The sequence below is a fragment of the Hypomesus nipponensis genome, chromosome 17 (genome assembly GCF_054491055.1).
Source record: "Hypomesus nipponensis isolate SF chromosome 17, ASM5449105v1, whole genome shotgun sequence".
Taxonomy (NCBI): domain Eukaryota; kingdom Metazoa; phylum Chordata; class Actinopteri; order Osmeriformes; family Osmeridae; genus Hypomesus; species Hypomesus nipponensis.
Window position 1 is genome coordinate 15,492,924 of NC_140377.1, and position 18,725 is coordinate 15,511,648.

The 18,725-nt window shown below is 40.9% G+C and overlaps 1 protein-coding gene across 1 annotated transcript; it reads right to left on the reverse strand.

Annotated features, from left to right (window-relative positions):
- Nucleotides 1–14,588: 14,588 nt before the first annotated feature.
- LOC146253686 (uncharacterized) lies at nt 14,589–17,747 on the reverse strand. Its single transcript, XM_084676749.1, has 3 exons — nt 17,738–17,747; nt 15,559–15,747; nt 14,589–15,370 (listed from the first exon to the last, which is right to left on the reverse strand). The coding sequence occupies exons 1-3, from the start codon at nt 17,745–17,747 to the stop codon at nt 14,589–14,591; spliced, it is 981 nt and encodes a 326-aa protein (XP_084532875.1).
- Between the last annotated feature and the right edge of the window lie 978 nt (nt 17,748–18,725).

The window sequence follows — 18,725 nt, forward strand, 5'->3', positions numbered from 1 at the left end:
TTCTAGTCCGATTCTAGTCCAACTGTACGGTTGACAAACAGTAAATATAATCTTACAGTATGTTTGAGAAGAAGATTTGCTTGCTAACCAGCCATGTCACTGTCCTAAAATCAATATCAAGATTTTCTAGAACAGAGTATCGGCCATATGCTAGTACTAGGCTACAGTACAGCCGCCGCCGCAGCCTGTGGAACGAGTTGAATAGCAAATGGATGTGACCGCATCAAAGTTGACATTTTCTCCAAACAGTAATTATAATTTGACAGTATGTTTAATAACAAGAGTAGCCAGCTATCGAGCCATGTCATTGTCCCGAAATTAAATCAAGATTTTTAAGAAGAAAATAATCGGCCATGTGTAGAGTTGCTGCTACTGTCGTGTTGGCCGCAGCCTGTCTGAAGTAGATTGACTAGTGAGGTGAATAACGAATGGGATAGGAGATGAGCAGTTACGTGACACTGACACAATACATTCAGAAAAGTGCCACATTCGGGACGGTATTCAAACAGGCATTGACTGTAATTTGAGCGATAGTTTGTGTCATCAATTGAAAAACTGATCTGGGACTTTTGACTCACTGTAAAAAAATATTTGACCAAGTCATGGTAACTTGTTTATTTAATTTACTTCAACTTGATATAGCTCATTTAAGACTACATATAGCTACATATAACCTACAAAAAAAAAGTTGACCTGGCAGAACATTACACAAAAAATGACTACATGCAAATGTAACTTAACATGATGCTTAATGCAATTTAAACTGATTTGTATGAGTTTTCAGTATTCAAATTTAGGTTTGTAAGTCAGTTTAATGAAATGCAAAAAAATCGAGTGGCTGGTGAACTTGATATTGTGAGTACACCACTCATGTGGGGGACTGCTCTTTGCGCATGTGCGAAAACACACATTTTAGCAGACGCCTTACTGAAGGAAGGAGCCAAAGGAAGGAGCCGAAGCGACTTACAAGTAATATCAAGGTCAATTATTGTAACTATTAGATTTGTGCTGTAGTTTATAATATACCGTGCTGTAATAACAAAATAACGTTGGAATAACGTAAGCCAACTTGTTAGTTAGACATGTCCAGGCATGTGTTCTTAGCTAGATTTCACCATATGTTCTTTGCTCACGAGCTACATCAGCAAAGCACCTCTTTTATGGAGCTAAATCAGAGCCAAATGTTTTGTTAATTCAAAAATAAAAATCTTTAGTTGAAAAACTAAAGCTTGACATTCAAAATGCAAGTTTTGGTCTAAAACTTGAAAAATAAATCCATGTATTAAAAGAAATTAGTGTAACAATTTTTTTTTCAGGTTGAATAACATTTAGAATAAATTCTGGAATTATTTTCAATAACTTATTAATATTCATTTTTCACTTTGACATTTTCACATAGTTTCAGATTTAATGTTTTCAGATTCGAAACTTTTTTTTGGCTTAAATTATTTTGTATTTATTTATTTTTATTCTTCCGACACGCAGTTCGCTTCATAAACAATTCCAGGCACCAACCTTAACCAAGAATACTCGTTCTTTTCAAGCCATTTGTAATTGAACTTTCATTTCCCCATGTTTCTAAGTTGAGTGGCTATCAACCATTGCTGTATTACCTGTATTGCCGATGCTTTACGCCATCAAAATCTCTGCAGTAGGCTACGCTCTGACCTTACCATAGATAACGCAGCGCATATAGCCTACGAAACAAATATTCGACCTGGCAGAACAGATTGCCTGCATTTTCGCAGTGACATGACTCAAATTTAATACAATTTAATACTTTTTAAGGCCTTATTTTTAGGAAAAGTGATTTAAAACTTTCTAAGGACCTGCGGCCACCCTGTGGAACAGCATTCCAACAATGATTTGAAATGATTAATCATTACTTTTAAAGGGAGAATAATTTTCACATAAACCTTAATATTTAGTATAGTATAAAAGTGAGAAATACCAAAACATAACGCATACATCTCCTGAAGGAGCTGAACGTTTTGATACCAAAATTGTAGGAATCGGTGAAAGTATGTAGGAGTAGTTAAAGGACAAAAAAACGGTGGAAGAACTAAGAAGTTGGAATAATAATCATTATAAAAAGAAACAGGAAAACAATAGTGAGAATGCTTAGCAGTATGCTCACAATAAAGAGAAACAGGAAAACAAACCACAATGAAATGATTAAATCGATTAAAATCGATTATTATAAGTGTTGGCAACAAATGTCATTATTGATTTGTTGTGTTGCGCGATTATTATGCCACTCAATAAGTCGCGGAGATGTTTGACTATTTAAAAAGAAACATTTAGTTGAGCAAGGAGCAGAGCGGAGGTAGAGGAAAGATCATTGGATAGACTGTTACGGTACAGCAATTTTCGGACCTTAAAACGGACTTGTTAGGCAAAAAGTTTCAAATGGTAGTTTTTAATGTTCTTTGTTCGAGCAGAGTTAACAATCTGGCAGAGCCTGAATGGTGAGCAGGGTCTACATATATCGTTGATTGCTGATCTGCCACAGGTGAGGATGGTTTTCTACCCTAGGAGACTCCGCCCATGCACACAAACACGGAAAAACAAAAAAAAGGAGGGAGTAGAACACAGGAACAAGAGAAACAGAAACAGTGTCACAGCCAGGGGTGTGACAGAGACGTTGTTGAGTAACGTTTTGAAACACATGGCAGAGAAGTCAGTACGACCTAAGTCATCTAAGGTATGTTTCACACTAAATACGTCTAAAAGGTGTGTTAGTTGACCGAGGTGAAGTTAGTTTCATATTCAACATTTGTCTCACATTCGGAAAACGCTACTTCGCAGCGTCACGTTAGGGACCGGGTGAAAACTACCCATACCATTTTGAAAAATGTAGACTTTTATTATATTTTTATGAATATAAAACCTCAAACAGACACCAGAGTGTCTTAACAATGTCTGGTATACTTTCACAGCCTTTACTTTTTCAATGAAGTTTCAAATAAAATTATAGAAAATCACTAATCTTTGAAAATAGCTTAATCCTCGCAAATCTTATCTTTTTTCAAAATTGTGTCAAAAAATCTTACAAATGGCCAACACCAGATTATTCTAATAAAGTCTGGCCTACTTCCACAACCTTTCAGTTTTCAAAAATGTTTTAAACAAAACTCAAATAAATTGCTTATCTCTGAAAATAGCATTAAATCCACGCTAACACTAATAACGTTTTCAATATTTGTGCCTGTTTGTGCACATTCTGCAGATTTTTTGCACTGTGAATTTGCACTGTGAGTTCAGATTTTGAATAAAGGGTTGGAAATTATTGCTTTTTTGTTTTTTTATCCAATTCATCGATTCATCGAAAAAAGAATCGACAGATTAATCAATTACTAAAATAATCGTTAGTTGCAGCCCTAATTCTCACAACTAGAAAAGGCTGTTTCAGTGAAACAGCAGTGAGAATGCTGAAAACCTGAATGGGGATAGCTGACCATGCTAAAAAAGCTGAAAATTGTGAACATTTTGTAGAAAGTTATAAGCTGAAGCTTCAAAGCGCCCAAAAGGTATTTTTGAAAGGGGCTCGAGCTGGACGAAGGCATAAAACTACAGAAAAGAGAAGAAAAATGCAAAAAGAGAAATAATTCAGAAGAATTTGAAAATTTAGTAGAAAGTCATTTGCTCAGGTTTCAAAAGGCCTGAAATGTATGTTAGAAAGGACCTGCCGCGAGATGAAGGCAGAAAAGTGCAGAAAAGATAAGAAAAATGCAAAGCAAAAAGTGAAAAAAATCAGAAAGAGAAACAATGCATAAAAATGTGAATTTTTGAAATGTGTGTATTTGAAACTGTCATAATTCACAATTGGCTGAATATTTGAAAAAGCTGAATCATTTGGGAATAGCTGAATGTATTGTGAACGTTTTAAAGGTTGAATGGTGTCTCTAGCTGAAAGTATGCTAAAGTAGTTAAGTTTGAAAGAGGATGAAGCTTTTTTAATGATATGAAAGGATTTACCATTACTTTTAAAGAGAGAATAATTTGCACCAAAAAAACTTAATATTTAAAGTATAAAAATGAGAAATACCAAAACATAAAGCACACATCTCCTGAATGAGCTGAACGTTTTGATACCAAAATTGTTGGAATCGGTGAAAGTATGCAGGAGTAGCTAAAGGACAAAAAAACCTACGGAAGAACTAAGAAGTTGGAATAATAATAATAAAGAGAAACAATGCTTAACAGCATTCTCACAATAAGTACGCAGAATAACAATAGTATTTTTGCTTGCAGCAAACACACTAAAAAATATAGCTGCAAGCAGCAATGAGGTGGCCAAGCAGTCAAATGACCCATAAAACACTTTAGAAATCCTCTGAACAGGGTTCAGAGTGCATACAGCAAGTTTGGTGTTAATCCATCAAAGATTTGCTGAGATACAACCCAACTTCCTGTTTGCCAGCTTAATGGCATATTTTGATTGGTTGTACCGGGCAAACAGTGTTGAAAATATTTGATGGCCTTTGTGAGGCTTGGTCTGAAGATAATCTCTGCCAAATTTGGTGAAGATTGGACAATATGTGTAAAAGAAGTAAAGAAAAAACGTTTTTCAATTAATTCAAAATGGCGGCCGGATCAATTCGGCTATTATCACAAGTTATCATGTATCACACACGGGATGTCCCAACATATCATGAGACAAAGGAATCACTTAATAAAGGCAAACAAATCAAATTGCCGATTTTGATTGGCTGTACCGGACAAACGGTTTTGAAAATCAAAGATCCTTTGATAACTTCTGTGAGGATTGGTCTGATGATAATGTGTGCCAATTCTGGGGAAGATTTGACAAAAATAGAAGTAGTTGAAGCGAAAAAACGTGTTTCCTTAAAATTCAAAATGGTGGAAAATCTATATAACCGGAAATTGACGTCATAGGGTGTATTGAACTCGTCTTGATCCAGGGAATCCAACATTTTTTGAAAATCGGTCATACGGTTCAAAAGTTACATGTGTAAACACAAGTCCAATTTTGACCAGTTGGTGGCGCTAGAGTGCTCCAATGAGAGACATGAAACTTGGTGAATATAAAGAGGGGACTGTGCTTAATGAGTGTGCCAAATTTCACAACTTTTTACCATACGGTTCTAGGGGCTGCCATAGACTCCAATGACAGAAGAAGTGTAATAATAATAATAAATATAACTGCAAGCAGTAATGGCGGATTCCTCCAAACACTGCGAACCATTGAAAAATGTTTATTTTTGACAAATTGTAACTGTATAGAAAAATGTATGCTGCAGAATTACCAATGGCATACCAAATCTGAAATGCAATACCATCAAGATCCACAAGGGCCTTTATTTCAAGCCAGTAAGTGAAGGAAGGGGGCTTGGTGAGCTTATCCATTCCAGAAAGCCTTGTATCTTTATGCATTAAGGCGTGGCCTGTAGCGCCACCTATGGGTAATGGTGGACCATTTGTGGTGTGGTAGTTACTCTTGGCCTATACTATTAATGTTTCAGGATTTTAAAAACTTTTTACCATTGCATATAAAATCGGAAATGCAATACCAACAGGATCCACATGGGCTTTGGGTAAAGTGTGGTAGTTACTCTTGGCCTGTACTGTCAATGTGTCAGGATTTGGAGACCTTTTTACTATTGCATACAAAGTAGGAAATGCAATGACACCAAGGTCCTCAAGGGCCTATGCTGATATTCAAGGAATGAGTGGGGGCTTGGTCAGCCCACACAGTCCTGATATGTTGCGTGTGTGTCTTGCCAAGCCTGCGCGTGTCAAGGGAAGAATGAGTGTCTGAGAATTTGGAGCATGCGCGGGGAGGAGCAGGGGACACATTTCATTGTAAATTTCCCTAGAAATTAGCCAAGCATGCATGTCCACATGGGCTTTTGTTAAAGTGTTTCTCGGCCTACACTATCAATGTTTCAGGATTTGAGACCTTTTTACCATTGCATACAAAATCGGAAATGCAATACCATCAAGAGCCACATGGGCCTTTGCTGAAGACCAAGGAATGAGTGGGGGCTTGGTCAGCCCACACTCTCCTGAAATGTTGCGTGTGCGTCTTGGCCGCGCGTGTGTCAAGGGAAGGCTGAGTGTGTGTGAGATTTTGGAGCACGCGCGGGGAGGAGCAAGGGAGACATTCATTGGAAATTTGCCTAGAAATTAGCCAAGCAAGCATGTTTCAAATATTCACCAAAAATCGACCTTTCATCTTACAGTCAACTGTTTCACAGATTTGTGTTATGAACATTCTCAAGAGTTTTCATATGAACTTGTGATTGAATCAGAGTATCAGTTTTTGAATGGCTGATGTGTAAAGCATAATTTTAGCGTTAGCGATAAGTTCAATTTGCTTTATATCAATCATTTTTTGAGATATGAATTTGCCTTTGCACATGGTAACATGTTGTAGTGTCTTCCTCCGATCTACCAAGTTTAGTGTTGATATCTCAAAGATTTGCTGAGACATGACTTCACATCCTGTTTTGCGGCTTTTCTGATGAATTTGATTGGCTGTACCGGACAGACGGTTATGAGGATCAAAATTCCTTTGATAACTTTTGTGAGGCTTGGTCTGAAGATCATCTCTGGTGATTTTGAAGAAGATATGACAAAAATTGTAGGAGGAGTAGGCTTTCAAAGGTTTTTGATAAAACCGGAAATGGCGGGAAATCTATATAACCGGAAATTAACGCCATGGTGTGCGTTGAACTCGGCTTGATCCAGGGAATCCAATGGTACCTCATTTTTGAAAATGAGTCATACGGTTCAAAAGTTGCGTGTGTAAACACAAGTCCAACTTTGACCCATTGGTGGCGCTAGAGTGGTCTAATGGGAGACATGAAACTTGGTGTAGGTATAGAAGAAACTGTCCTTAATGAGTGTGCCAAATTTCACAAAAAGTTGTCGATGGGGTCTAGGGGCTGCCATTGACTCCCATGGTACAAGAATTACAAATAATAAAACCACCAATAACAATAGGTTTCCTCCTTACGGAGGAATCCTAAATATAACTGCAAGCAGTAATGGCGGATTCCTCCAAACACTGCGAACCATTGAAAAATGTTTATTTTTGACAAATTGTAACTGTATAGAAAAATGTATGCTGCAGAATTACCAATGGCATACCAAATCTGAAATGCAATACCATCAAGATCCACAAGGGCCTTTATTTCAAGCCAGTAAGTGAAGGAAGGGGGCTTGGTGAGCTTATCCATTCCAGAAAGCCTTGTATCTTTATGCATTAAGGCGTGGCCTGTAGCGCCACCTATGGGTAATGGTGGACCATTTGTGGTGTGGTAGTTACTCTTGGCCTATACTATTAATGTTTCAGGATTTTAAAAACTTTTTACCATTGCATATAAAATCGGAAATGCAATACCAACAGGATCCACATGGGCTTTGGGTAAAGTGTGGTAGTTACTCTTGGCCTGTACTGTCAATGTGTCAGGATTTGGAGACCTTTTTACTATTGCATACAAAGTAGGAAATGCAATGACACCAAGGTCCTCAAGGGCCTATGCTGATATTCAAGGAATTAGTGGGGGCTTGGTCAGCCCACACAGTCCTGATATGTTGCGTGTGTGTCTTGCCAAGCCCGCGCGTGTCAAGGGAAGAATGAGTGTCTGAGAATTTGGAGCATGCGCGGGGAGGAGCAGGGGACACATTTCATTGTAAATTTCCCTAGAAATTAGCCAAGCATGCATGTTTCAAAGATTCACCAAAAATCGACCTTTCATCTTAGAGTCAACTTTTTCTCAGATTTGTGTACTAAACATTCTCAAGAGTCTTCATATGAACTTGTTTGACTGGCTTACGTGTAAAGCATTGCGAACCATTGAAAAATGTATATTCTTGACAAATTGTAACTGTATAGAAAAATCAATGCTGCAGAATTTCCAATGGGATACCAAATCTGAAATGCAATAACATCAAGATCCACAAGGGCCTTTATTTCAAGCCAAGAAGTGAAGCGCTTTAATCTTCACAAGAAGTGAAGTGCTTTGTGCTTTAGGGCGTGGCCTGTAGCGACACCTATTGGTAATGGTGGGCCATTTGTGGTGTGGTAGTTACTCTTGGCCTATACTATCAATGTTTCAGGATGTTTTTAACTTTTTACCATTGCATACAAAATCGGAAAAATATACCAACAATATCCACATGGGCTTTTGTTAAAGTGTTGTTGTTACTATTGGCCTTTACTATCAATGTTTCAGGATTTGGAGAACTTTTTACCATGGCAAACAAAATCTGAAATGCAATACCATCAAGATCCACAAGGCCTTTGCAAAAGACCAAGGAATGAGTGGGGGCTTGGTAAGCCCACACTCTCCTGAAATGTTGCGTGTGCGTCTTGCCAAGCCCGCGCGTGTGTCAAGGGAAGACCTATGGGTAATAGTGGGCCATTTGTGGTGTGGTAGTTACTCTTGGTCTATACTATCAATGTTTCAGGATTTTTATAACTTTTTACCATTGTATACAAAATCGGAAAAGCAATACCAACAAGATCCACATGGGCTTTTTGTTAAACTGTTTCTTTGCCTATACTATCTATGTTTCAGGATTTTGAGACCTTTTTACCATTGCATACAAAATCGGAAATGCAATACCATCAAGATCCACATGGGCCTTTTTTCAAGCCAATACGTGAAGGGAGGGGGCTTGGTGAACCTATCCATTCCAGAAAGCCTTGTATCTTTGTGCTTTTGGGCGTGGCCTATAGCGCCACCTATGGGTAATGGTGGGCCATTTGAGGTGTGGTATTTACTCTTGGTCTATACTATCAATGTTTCAGGATTTGAGACCTTTTTACCATTGCATACAAAATCGGAAATGCAATACCATCAAGAGCCACATGGGCCTTTGCTAAAGACCAAGGAATGAGTGGGGGCTTGGTCAGCCCACACTCTCCTGAAATGTTGCGTGTGCGTCTTGGCCGCGCGTGTGTCAAGGGAAGGCTGAGTGTGTGTGAGATTTTGGAGCACGCGCGGGGAGGAGCAGGGGAGACATTCATTGGAAATTTGCCTAGAAATTAGCCAAGCAAGCATGTTTCAAATATTCACCAAAAATCGACCTTTCATCTTACAGTCAACTTTTTCACAGATTTGTGTTATGAACATTCTCAAGAGTCTTCATATGAACTTGTGATTGAATCAGAGTATCAGTTTTTGACTGGCTGATGTGCAAAGCATTATTTTAGCGTTAGCGATAAGTTCAATTTGCTTTATATCAATCATTTTTAGAGATATGAATTTGCCTTTGCACATGGTAATATGTTGTAGTGTCTTCCTCCGATCTACCAAGTTTAGTGTTGATATCTCAAAGATTTGCTGAGACATGACTTCACATCCTGTTTGGCGGCTTTTCTGATGAATTTGATTGGCTGTACCGGACAGACGGTTATGAGGATCAAAATTCCTTTGATAACTTTTGTGAGGCTTGGTTTGAAGATCATCTCTGGTGATTTTGAAGAATATATGACAAAAATTGTAGGAGGAGTAGGCTTTCAAAGGTTTTTGATAAAACCGGAAATGGCGGGAAATCTATATAACCGGAAATTAACGCCATGGTGTGCGTTGAACTCGGCTTGATCCAGGGAATCCAATGGTACCTCATTTTTGAAAATTAGTCATACGGTTCAAAAGTTGCGTGTGTAAACACAAGTCCAACTTTGACCCATTGGTGGCGCTAGAGTGGTCTAATGGGAGACATGAAACTTGGTGTAGGTATAGAAGAAACTGTCCTTAATGAGTGTGCCAAATTTCACAAAAAGTTGTCGATGGGGTCTAGGGGCTGCCATTGACTCCCATGGTACAAGAATTACAAATAATAAAACCACCAATAACAATAGGTTTCCTCCTTACGGAGGAATCCTAATAATAAAACCACCAATAACAATAGGTTTCCTCCTTACGGAGGAATCCTAATAAAACTAACAATAACAATAGGTTTCCTCCTTACGGAGGAATCCTAATAAGAAAAGGTAGAATCACTTATGTGGCTTCGCCGCTTTGCGGCTTGGCCACCAATAAGAAAAGGTAGAATCACTTATGTGGCTTCGCCGCTTCGCGGCTTGGCCACCAATAATAAGAAAAGGTAGAATCACTTATGTGGCTTCGCCGCTTCGCGGCTTGGCCACCAATAATAATAAGAAAAGGTAGAATCACTTATGTGGCTTCGCCGCTTCGCGGCTTGGCCACCAATAATAATAAGAAGAAAAGGTAGAATCACTTATGTGGCTTCGCCGCTTTGCGGCTTGGCCACCAATAATAATAATAAGAAAAGGTAGAATCACTTATGTGGCTTCGCGGCTTGGCCACCAATAACTAGAGGGGGTACAATTTCTGGGGAAATTGTAGGGTGTGCTTGCTTGCTTCAGTTGCAGGTGGGTCCGTTTTCCCTTCTAGTGATATTTTCAAGCATTTAGCCTACTTATATTGCATAATTCATTCAGAACACCCTTTGAAACAAGGAACCCCCTTTGAAACAAGCTACTGTAACAACGTTGTCACTGGCAGTATTTCAGATGGAATTGCGATTCAAATAGTACCGTCTGCTAACTGAAAAAAAGCCCCCCAAAACGTAAATAAGTTCGATATAGGACATTTCAGCCTGACGTCACAACAACAAATATCTTACTTCCGGGTGGATAACGTCGATCTTGGCTAGCGATAGTTAACCTTAACAACCCATTGAAGCCAACAGGATTTTCCATGTCATTTAACCACGAACACATTTTATGATTTATGATTATAACACGTTTCATGATTATGCTTGTGAACTGAAGAACGAGACGTTCCTGATGTCGTTGCTGTTGATATTGTTAGCGAATAACGGTATATTTTAACGGTGTATCAAACTTGTATACAGTGACTGAGATCGCTAGCTACTGCTGTAGCTACAGTATCCAACTTAACGATTAAAGATTTTCTGGACTGCGTGAGCTTTCTAGCTATCTGTCTGGACACAATAATTTTCCTTTGGGGGTTAATTAAGTACTTATCTATCTTATTGACTATGGAAACTTTATCATTGTAATTATGAGCAGTTTTGAGGATTTGTGGATCGATGAGCAAGCAGAGTTGACAGTAGAAAGGTAAATGTTGGTTAAAGCAAACATTAAGATTTCTTATCAGTTAAATACTGAGTGTTTCATATAGTAGGTATATATAGCATATATATAAATTGTTTTCATTTATTTCAAGTTCAAGTCTTTTATTGTCCGATGCACATTCTTAAGACAACGCATTATGTACTTACTGTAAATGCTGTGTTTACTGTGTGTGTACTGTACAAATTACTGTAAATAATGAAATATTTGTATTTTGCTTTCATGGCCATTTTATAATAGTGTTTGGCCTAGCAAAATTTTAGCTGCTTTCTCCCCTTGAGGAATGAAGGCATGACCAGTGTGGCACCACATTTAGCCAGTTCTTCAACAATCAAAAAAAACATGTCTGCCATAACCTGATCTCCTGAATTGATGTAAGTCAGACTGTGCACTGATCTCCTTGTCTGATATTCTTCCTCCCCACATCTTGGAAACAAATGATATTGAGCCATAGGGCTTGATACATATTAGAGCCTTGAGTGTGTTATGATGTTTGTAGTTTGACCTGAGGTCTAGGCCCTAGGCCTGAAATTGAATGGCCTGTAAATGAAAAACTCCAGCCAGATCACGCCACTGTGTGTGGTTTGTTTATTTACAACAACTGGAATAGTAACTCTCACGCTAGCAAGCTTGCACGATATGCTACCCAACGTTATGCTACCCAACAGCAACCCAACAAAAACGTTTTATAAATGATCTGTGAGGAAATGTCTTCCTTAAATCCGGTCATGAGTGGTTGGTTGCCAGCCTGTCCATTGCTACCGTTAGATGCAGCGAGACCGCCCGGTAAACGTAGACTAGGCTATTATAGCTGGATCTGTGCTAACGTTATCCACAGGTTCCGTTGGGTCGATTGCGATTTAACCGTGGCAAAGCGGAAAAAGCCTTATGCTTTACATGCCTGTGTACATTTGACATTACAACCCCAAACACAACAAGATTTCGGCATGACGTTAATCTTTTCGATCTAATCTTTTAAATGAACTACTATGCTATGCTACCATACTAACTGCTGTTGACAGGATGACAGTTATCCACCCGGAAGTGTCTTGGCAACCTTTGTTTACAAACATTCTGATTAACGCTAATTTAGGGGGACATGGCTAATTCAAAAGCAGTTTGCTAGAGGCAAGCTAGATGTCGTTGCTATCCACACCACTGATTGTTTGAAAGCACAGGAAATTAGAACGTTTCTTTTGTAAGGGATAATGCGACGCGAAGCTGAAGCTTGGGGCTTATTTAACCAATAATGACCGGCGTTGTATACATTATCCCGCTTATTACACGGCTACTTGCCAACAAAAATAACTTAACACAGTCTGTCTTTTTACAATGTATTTGTTACCATTCGTATTGTTGATCAGCAGAGAAATAGTTCGCCAAAGACGTTGAACTTCTTCATAGACTGAGCATGAGAAAATTGTTCACCGCAGAACGTTGGGAAGCCCCATTCAAGTGAATGGAGCATTCTACAGCATTAAGAACAGCCGTGTAATAAGACATAATAAAGTTTAGGTATAGCTGTGGCATTGAAGACAGTACTCTAGCTTACTACTACACTGCCAGTGTAGCGAGCCGAGTCTGTGACTCTGTGGCTAACGTCAAAACAAAACGCAGTCTCACTCAAATTCCAAGTTTTACACAAATAACAAACTATGCTGACCCGCTGGCTGTCGCAATCGCCATATCTTTAAAACACTGCTGTCAATTTAGATGTAGAATTGACCCTGGTACGAAATTAAGAAAATACTCACCAGACGCAGATCGACAGTTGACTGAGTGTCAACACTGTTGTTACTTCCGCAATCGTCAATGGAGGCTGAGAGGCTCTCAAGTAGCAAACAAATCAACGTTTTTACAGCAACTATATTAAAATCTCACCACCTGGCTGTTTTCACAATAGTCATATCGTCATAATATTTCCCTCTATCTGAAAATTCAAAGACTGTCACGACCTAAATCAAAAATGCGAGATTGCAGTTCCACTCGAAATCGCTTCCTCTACAAAGCCAAATGGTTGGGATTTTTTTGGGGTGGTATTTTTCACTCGTAATCCAAGCTCCAACTTCCGTACTAGAATGTCTCTATCACGTTGAATCCATGCGTCCTTGCTAACATGTGTTGACGTGGTGACGTAGCTAGCACAGATTACCCTTCGTCGACTAAAGGCACTTTGACGCCACAAAAACGTTGTAACCTCCTAAACTGTGCAACGGAACGTAAATCCCAATACAAGCAACTCAATCGCTACCAAGACGAAACTTTTGACACCTTGGTTGTCTATGTAGTCCAAATATTGACAAAGTTTTAGGGGTGGGAAAATAAATAAATAATAATATATATGTGAGATTACAATGGTTTGTGCTAGCCAAAGGCAAGCACACCCCAATAAGAAAAGGTAGAATCACTTATGTGGCTTCGCCGCTTCGCGGCTTGGCCACCAATAATAAGAAAAGGTAGAATCACTTATGTGGCTTCGCCGCTTCGCGGCTTGGCCACCAATAATAAGAAAAGGTAGAATCACTTATGTGGCTTCGCCGCTTCGCGGCTTGGCCACCAAATATATATGTGAGATAACAATGGTTTGTGCTCGCCGAAGGCAAGCACACCCCAATTAGCTTATATTGTACATTACACATCACAATTGTGTGTCATTTCACTAAGTAAAATGTGCAAATAGTTATCACCCAGGCCTCTTTGCTTGTGGCGTTTCTGCAGCTGCCTTGCAGTAAAGCAGTTAGTCTAGCCATCTCCCAGAAGTTACTGAGCTGCTAAACTAATGTTCTGCTCGAGATAGTCAAGCAAATTTTTGTGACATCAGTGACGTTAGTGGCGGCAATGACTGTGGCTAGCAAGTTAGCCGAAGGCAAGCACACCCCAATAATTAGCCTGACGTTGTCATACTCATAATTCTAGTCAGAATATGAGTCTGAAAACTCTCCGTTGGGCTGTGACTACGGGGCGTTTCAACCGAATTCGTAAAACAAATACCTCTTTGCTCAATTGGATAGACCTACAACCAATCAGAGCAACATCATATGTCGTTTGTTGAAAACAAATTCAACCCAAGGGCTCTTTCGTGACGTTGTTGATTACGTTACATTTACATTTATTCATTTAGCAGACGCTTTTATCCAAAGCGACTTCCAAGAGAGAGCTTTACAAAAGAGCATAGGTCACTGATCATAACGACGAGATTGTCCCAAACATTGCAAGTAGCCAAAACATGAAGCATACATTGTGAAAAAGCTAAACAAGTGCCAAAAGGGAAGACCCATAAGAGCATGCAGTTATACAAGTTACAAATTAAAAACAACATGAACCACAAAAGTGTAGGACTGTACCTGTAGAAGAACAATCAACAGTAAAATATTTCACAGCGAGTACAAGACTTAGCTTCAGTATGTCTAACCTAAAAGAGCAATGAGTCACTTAATAAGAGTCATTGTGATCCTGGAGAAAACTAACTAACAAGTCCAGCCAAGCATTCTTAAGTGCCGTTGTACTCCCGGAACAAGTGCGTCTTGAGCCTTTTCTTGAAAGTGGGGAGACAGTCAGTGTCCCTGATGGAGGTGGGGAGCTGGTTCCACCACTGGGGGGCCAGGCAGGAGAAGAGCTTGTGTTGGGACCGGGCAGTCTTGAGCGGTGGGACCACCAGGCGGTTGTCTGAAGAAGACCGTAGGTGACGGGTGGGCGTGTAAGGTTGCAGGAGAGACTTGATGTAGACGGGTGCAGTCCCGTTCACTGCTCGGAAGGTCAGTACCAGGGTCTTGAATCTGATATGAGCGTTGATGGGTAGCCAGTGGAGAGAGATGAGGAGCGGGGTAACATGGGAGTATCTGGGTAGATTGTAGACCAGGCGGGCCGCTGCGTTCTGAATCCTCTGAAGAGGGCGGGTTGCACATGCTGGGAGACCAGCGAGCAGCGAGTTGCAGTAGTCCAACTTGGAGAGGACCAGTGCTTGGAATAGCAGCTGGGTGGAGTGCTCAGACAGGTATCTCCTGATCTTCCGGATGTTGTAGAGGGTAAATCTACAAGACCGGGAGACTGCGGCGATGTGGGCCGTGAGGGAGAGCTCGTCATCCATGGTAACCCCAAGGTTCCTGGCAGAGGATGAGGGGGTCACCATCGCAGATCCCAGGGTGATTGACAGATCGTGGGAGATGGAGGGTTTAGCCGGGATGATGAGAAGTTCAGTTTTGGCAAGGTTCAGCTGGAGGTGGTGCTCGGTCATCCAGGCGGAGATGTCTGCGAGGCAGGCTTCAATCCTTGCTGAGATCCCCGGATCGGTCGGGGGGAACGACAGGTACACCAGGGTGTCGTCGGTGAAGCAGTGGTAGGAGAAGACATGGGAGGTGATGATTGATCCAAGTGAGGTGGTGTACAGAGGAGGGGTCCAAGGACGGAGCCCTGTGGGACACCGGTGGAGATCTGGTGAGGGTCAGACAGTTTGCCTCCCCAGGAGACCTGGTAGGATCTTCCCGAGAGGTAGGATGAGATCCACTGGAGTGCAGTGCCAGTGATGCCCATCTCAGAACGTCTGTAGAGCAGGATCTGGTGGTTAACCGTGTCAAACGCTGCAGAAAGGTCCAGCAGAATGATGACGGATGACCTCGAAGCCGCTCTGGCAGACTGGAGGGCAGTGGTGACTGAAAGGAGGGCAGTCTCTGTGGAGTGGCCGGTCTTGAAGCCTGATTGGTTGGGGTCAAGCAGTAATAATACGCAAGTAAGCAATAATACTACGTAGAAACACTTAAAGATCGAAATATGCTTCTGCGTCTCCGTTTACGTTACTGTTGATCATCTGTCCATCATTGTATAAAGCCCGCCCTGGCAATTTCATTGGTCCGCCCAGATCCTGGTTTTATGTAGTTGTTCCCAATATGAGACCCTCCAGACCCAACTTCCCGACCAAATTTTTTTGTGGGGGCGGGGAGAAGTTGGGCAGGCAGCCAGGCAACCCAATAATAATAATAATACATAGAAACACTTAAAGGTCGAAATATGCTTCTGCGTCTCCGTTTACAGATGGGCGGGCGCACGGATTCGCACGGATACGGACGGATAGACTGCGTTCATGGTTCTCCGTACGCTGTGGGTGCTGAAAACAAGTCACCGCCAGAAGAGTAGGTGGCGCAACGTTTTTTTGTAAGACGTCGTTGAGTGTTTATGTACCTCGGTTACCGAGAAGTCGGAGCAAATTTACAAATTAGCCGTTTAATCAATAAAATATGCCCATTTTCAACAACTACACTGCCCATTTCTCGTCAAATTTTAATTCAGATGCTGATTTACATGTACTGTTTATATGAAATATTAATTGTAAAAACTTACAGCAATGGCAGTCAAAGGATTCTGATCTTCTTGTTTATCACGGCAACCCCGCCCCTGACGTGAGCAGTTCTTAATACTGACCAATCACAGCCAAATCATAGCTCTCCGAAATTACGACGGATAGTGAGAAAATTCAGGAGGTGCACGTCAAGCTCTCCGAGGCTTTCCAAGGGCTGACAGAGAGCTCGTAGAGGGCGTTCCACGGAGACGAGGGCGTTCCCATGTCTCCGTTTTTCGAAAAACGCAGAAGCATATATTGGCCAATAAAACTAACAAAAACAATAGGTGCCACAGCTGCTTGGCCCCTAATAAATTAGTGATGTTACGCTCGATACCGTGCTCACGAAGCAGTATCGACCTTTCGAAACAATTTGTAACGATACAAACGTGTTGAGCGTGGCTTCAAATGGGCAAAAACTATGTGATTAGAGTATAAGTGTCGAAGTGACGTCCGAAGCATCGGACGTCACACGAGCAGCTGAGACAAACGGCGTTTTATTAAAACGCTTACAAGACATCAGACATCACTAATATTCGTAGGTTATAAAGAGGAGACATAGGCCTATTCACAAACACTACATTCATTGACAGAACCAGAGATACAGATAGATTGCCAGAGCTAGATAGACAGAGATAGATACAGATATGAGATTGTAGGTGTACACAAGCACATAGCCTACATCTTTCTCTAGTTTTACCAGCCTTCAAATGTGGCCATCCCTTTCCCAGTTGCAAAAGCATGTTCCAAAACCTTAACCACTAGCTTACATTATCATATAGTAATATATTCTTTTAGCATATACGTCTACTAAAACGGGGTGAGGGGATGCGATCTCACTACGTCTGAGTGAGGGGTTGCGCTCTTACCACGAGGCCATACTCCGTTGAACTGTATGTGTAATTAATGTGATAAGAACCTAAAAATAAATATCATAAACGTAAAGTAGCCTAGCAAAGACGTTAAGTTGTTTATAATACAACAAGATATATGATAACATATTTTTGACACTTGCAAATCGAAACATTTGTCACATAACCTTTATTTATCAAGTTGTCAATGACGATTGTGAGACTGAAGTCTTGAGGACTTGACGTCACTTGATTCCTTCCATCGCTTGATACAGTCGCCATACCATAAACTGACCAGCAGAAGTCTCTATGGAGAAGATGTATCGAACGCTTCGAAAAAGCGATACTTTTTCGAGACAATTGTGTCAAATAGCTCGTTGCTTCGAAAAGCTTTGTTTCCCCCATCACTATAATAAATACAGCTGAAAGCAGCAATGAAGGGGCCAGGCATTATACAGCACGACATGGTCTACATGCAACAAGCAGGTCACAACAAGCTATTGCACTCATGCAATACACCCAGTTTGGTTTACATATCTGTGTGTTCAGAAAAAGCCATCATAAATAAAAAAGAATTAAAATGTGTCTGTGATCTGTAGCATTACCTATGGTCTAAAATGAGTCCAGCAAAATTTTTTGCATGCTATCTAGTTTGCTAGTTTACACTTTTAGAGTGACAGATTTAATTACCGAAGCCAACAGCCAACCAACACACAAATCTAAATAAACACTACCTCGGCAATATACAATGAAATAATGCTTTTTCAAACTACATAAATGCCCCAACGGTATCCTTTTTGTCCTGCAGCAAAGCATGCTGGGAACCAAGAGCATCTCCACTACAATGTGTCCTGTTTGTGGACTTCAGCTCTGCCTTTAATACCATCATCCCCGCTCTGTTTCAGGACAAGCTCTCCCAGCTGAACGTGCCTGATTCCACCTGCAGGTGGATCACAGACTTCCTGTCTGACAGGAAGCAGTGCGTTAAGCTGGGAACACAGGTCTCTGATTCCCGGTCCATCAGCACTGGATCTCCCCAGGGCTGCGTCCTTTCTCCTCTACTCTTCTCCCTGTACACCAACAGCTGCACCTCCAGTCATCCTTCCGTGAAACTCCTGAAGTTTGCGTACGACACCACCTTCATTGGGCTCATCTCTGGTGGAGACGAGTCTGATTATAGGTGGGAAGCAGACAACCTGGTGACCTGGTGCAGCCAGAACAACCTAGAGCTCAATGCTCTCAAGACAGTGGAGATGGTTGTGGACTTCAGGAAGAACACAGCCCCACTCACCCCCATCACCCTGTGTGACTCCCCAGTCAACACTGTGGAGTCCTTCCGCTTCCTGGGCACTATCCTCTCCCAGGACCTCAAGTGGGAACTGAACATTAGCTCCCTCACCAAGAAAGCACAACAGAGGATGTACTTCCTGCGGCAGCTGAAGAA

What these genes read in the sequence shown, in the direction of transcription:
- LOC146253686 (XM_084676749.1), bottom strand. An exon ending in AAGATCCTACCAGGTCTCCT is followed by an intron (nt 15,371 to 15,558) that starts GGGGAGGCAAAC and finishes CGGGGATCTCAG; the next exon opens with CAAGGATTGAAGCCTGCCTC.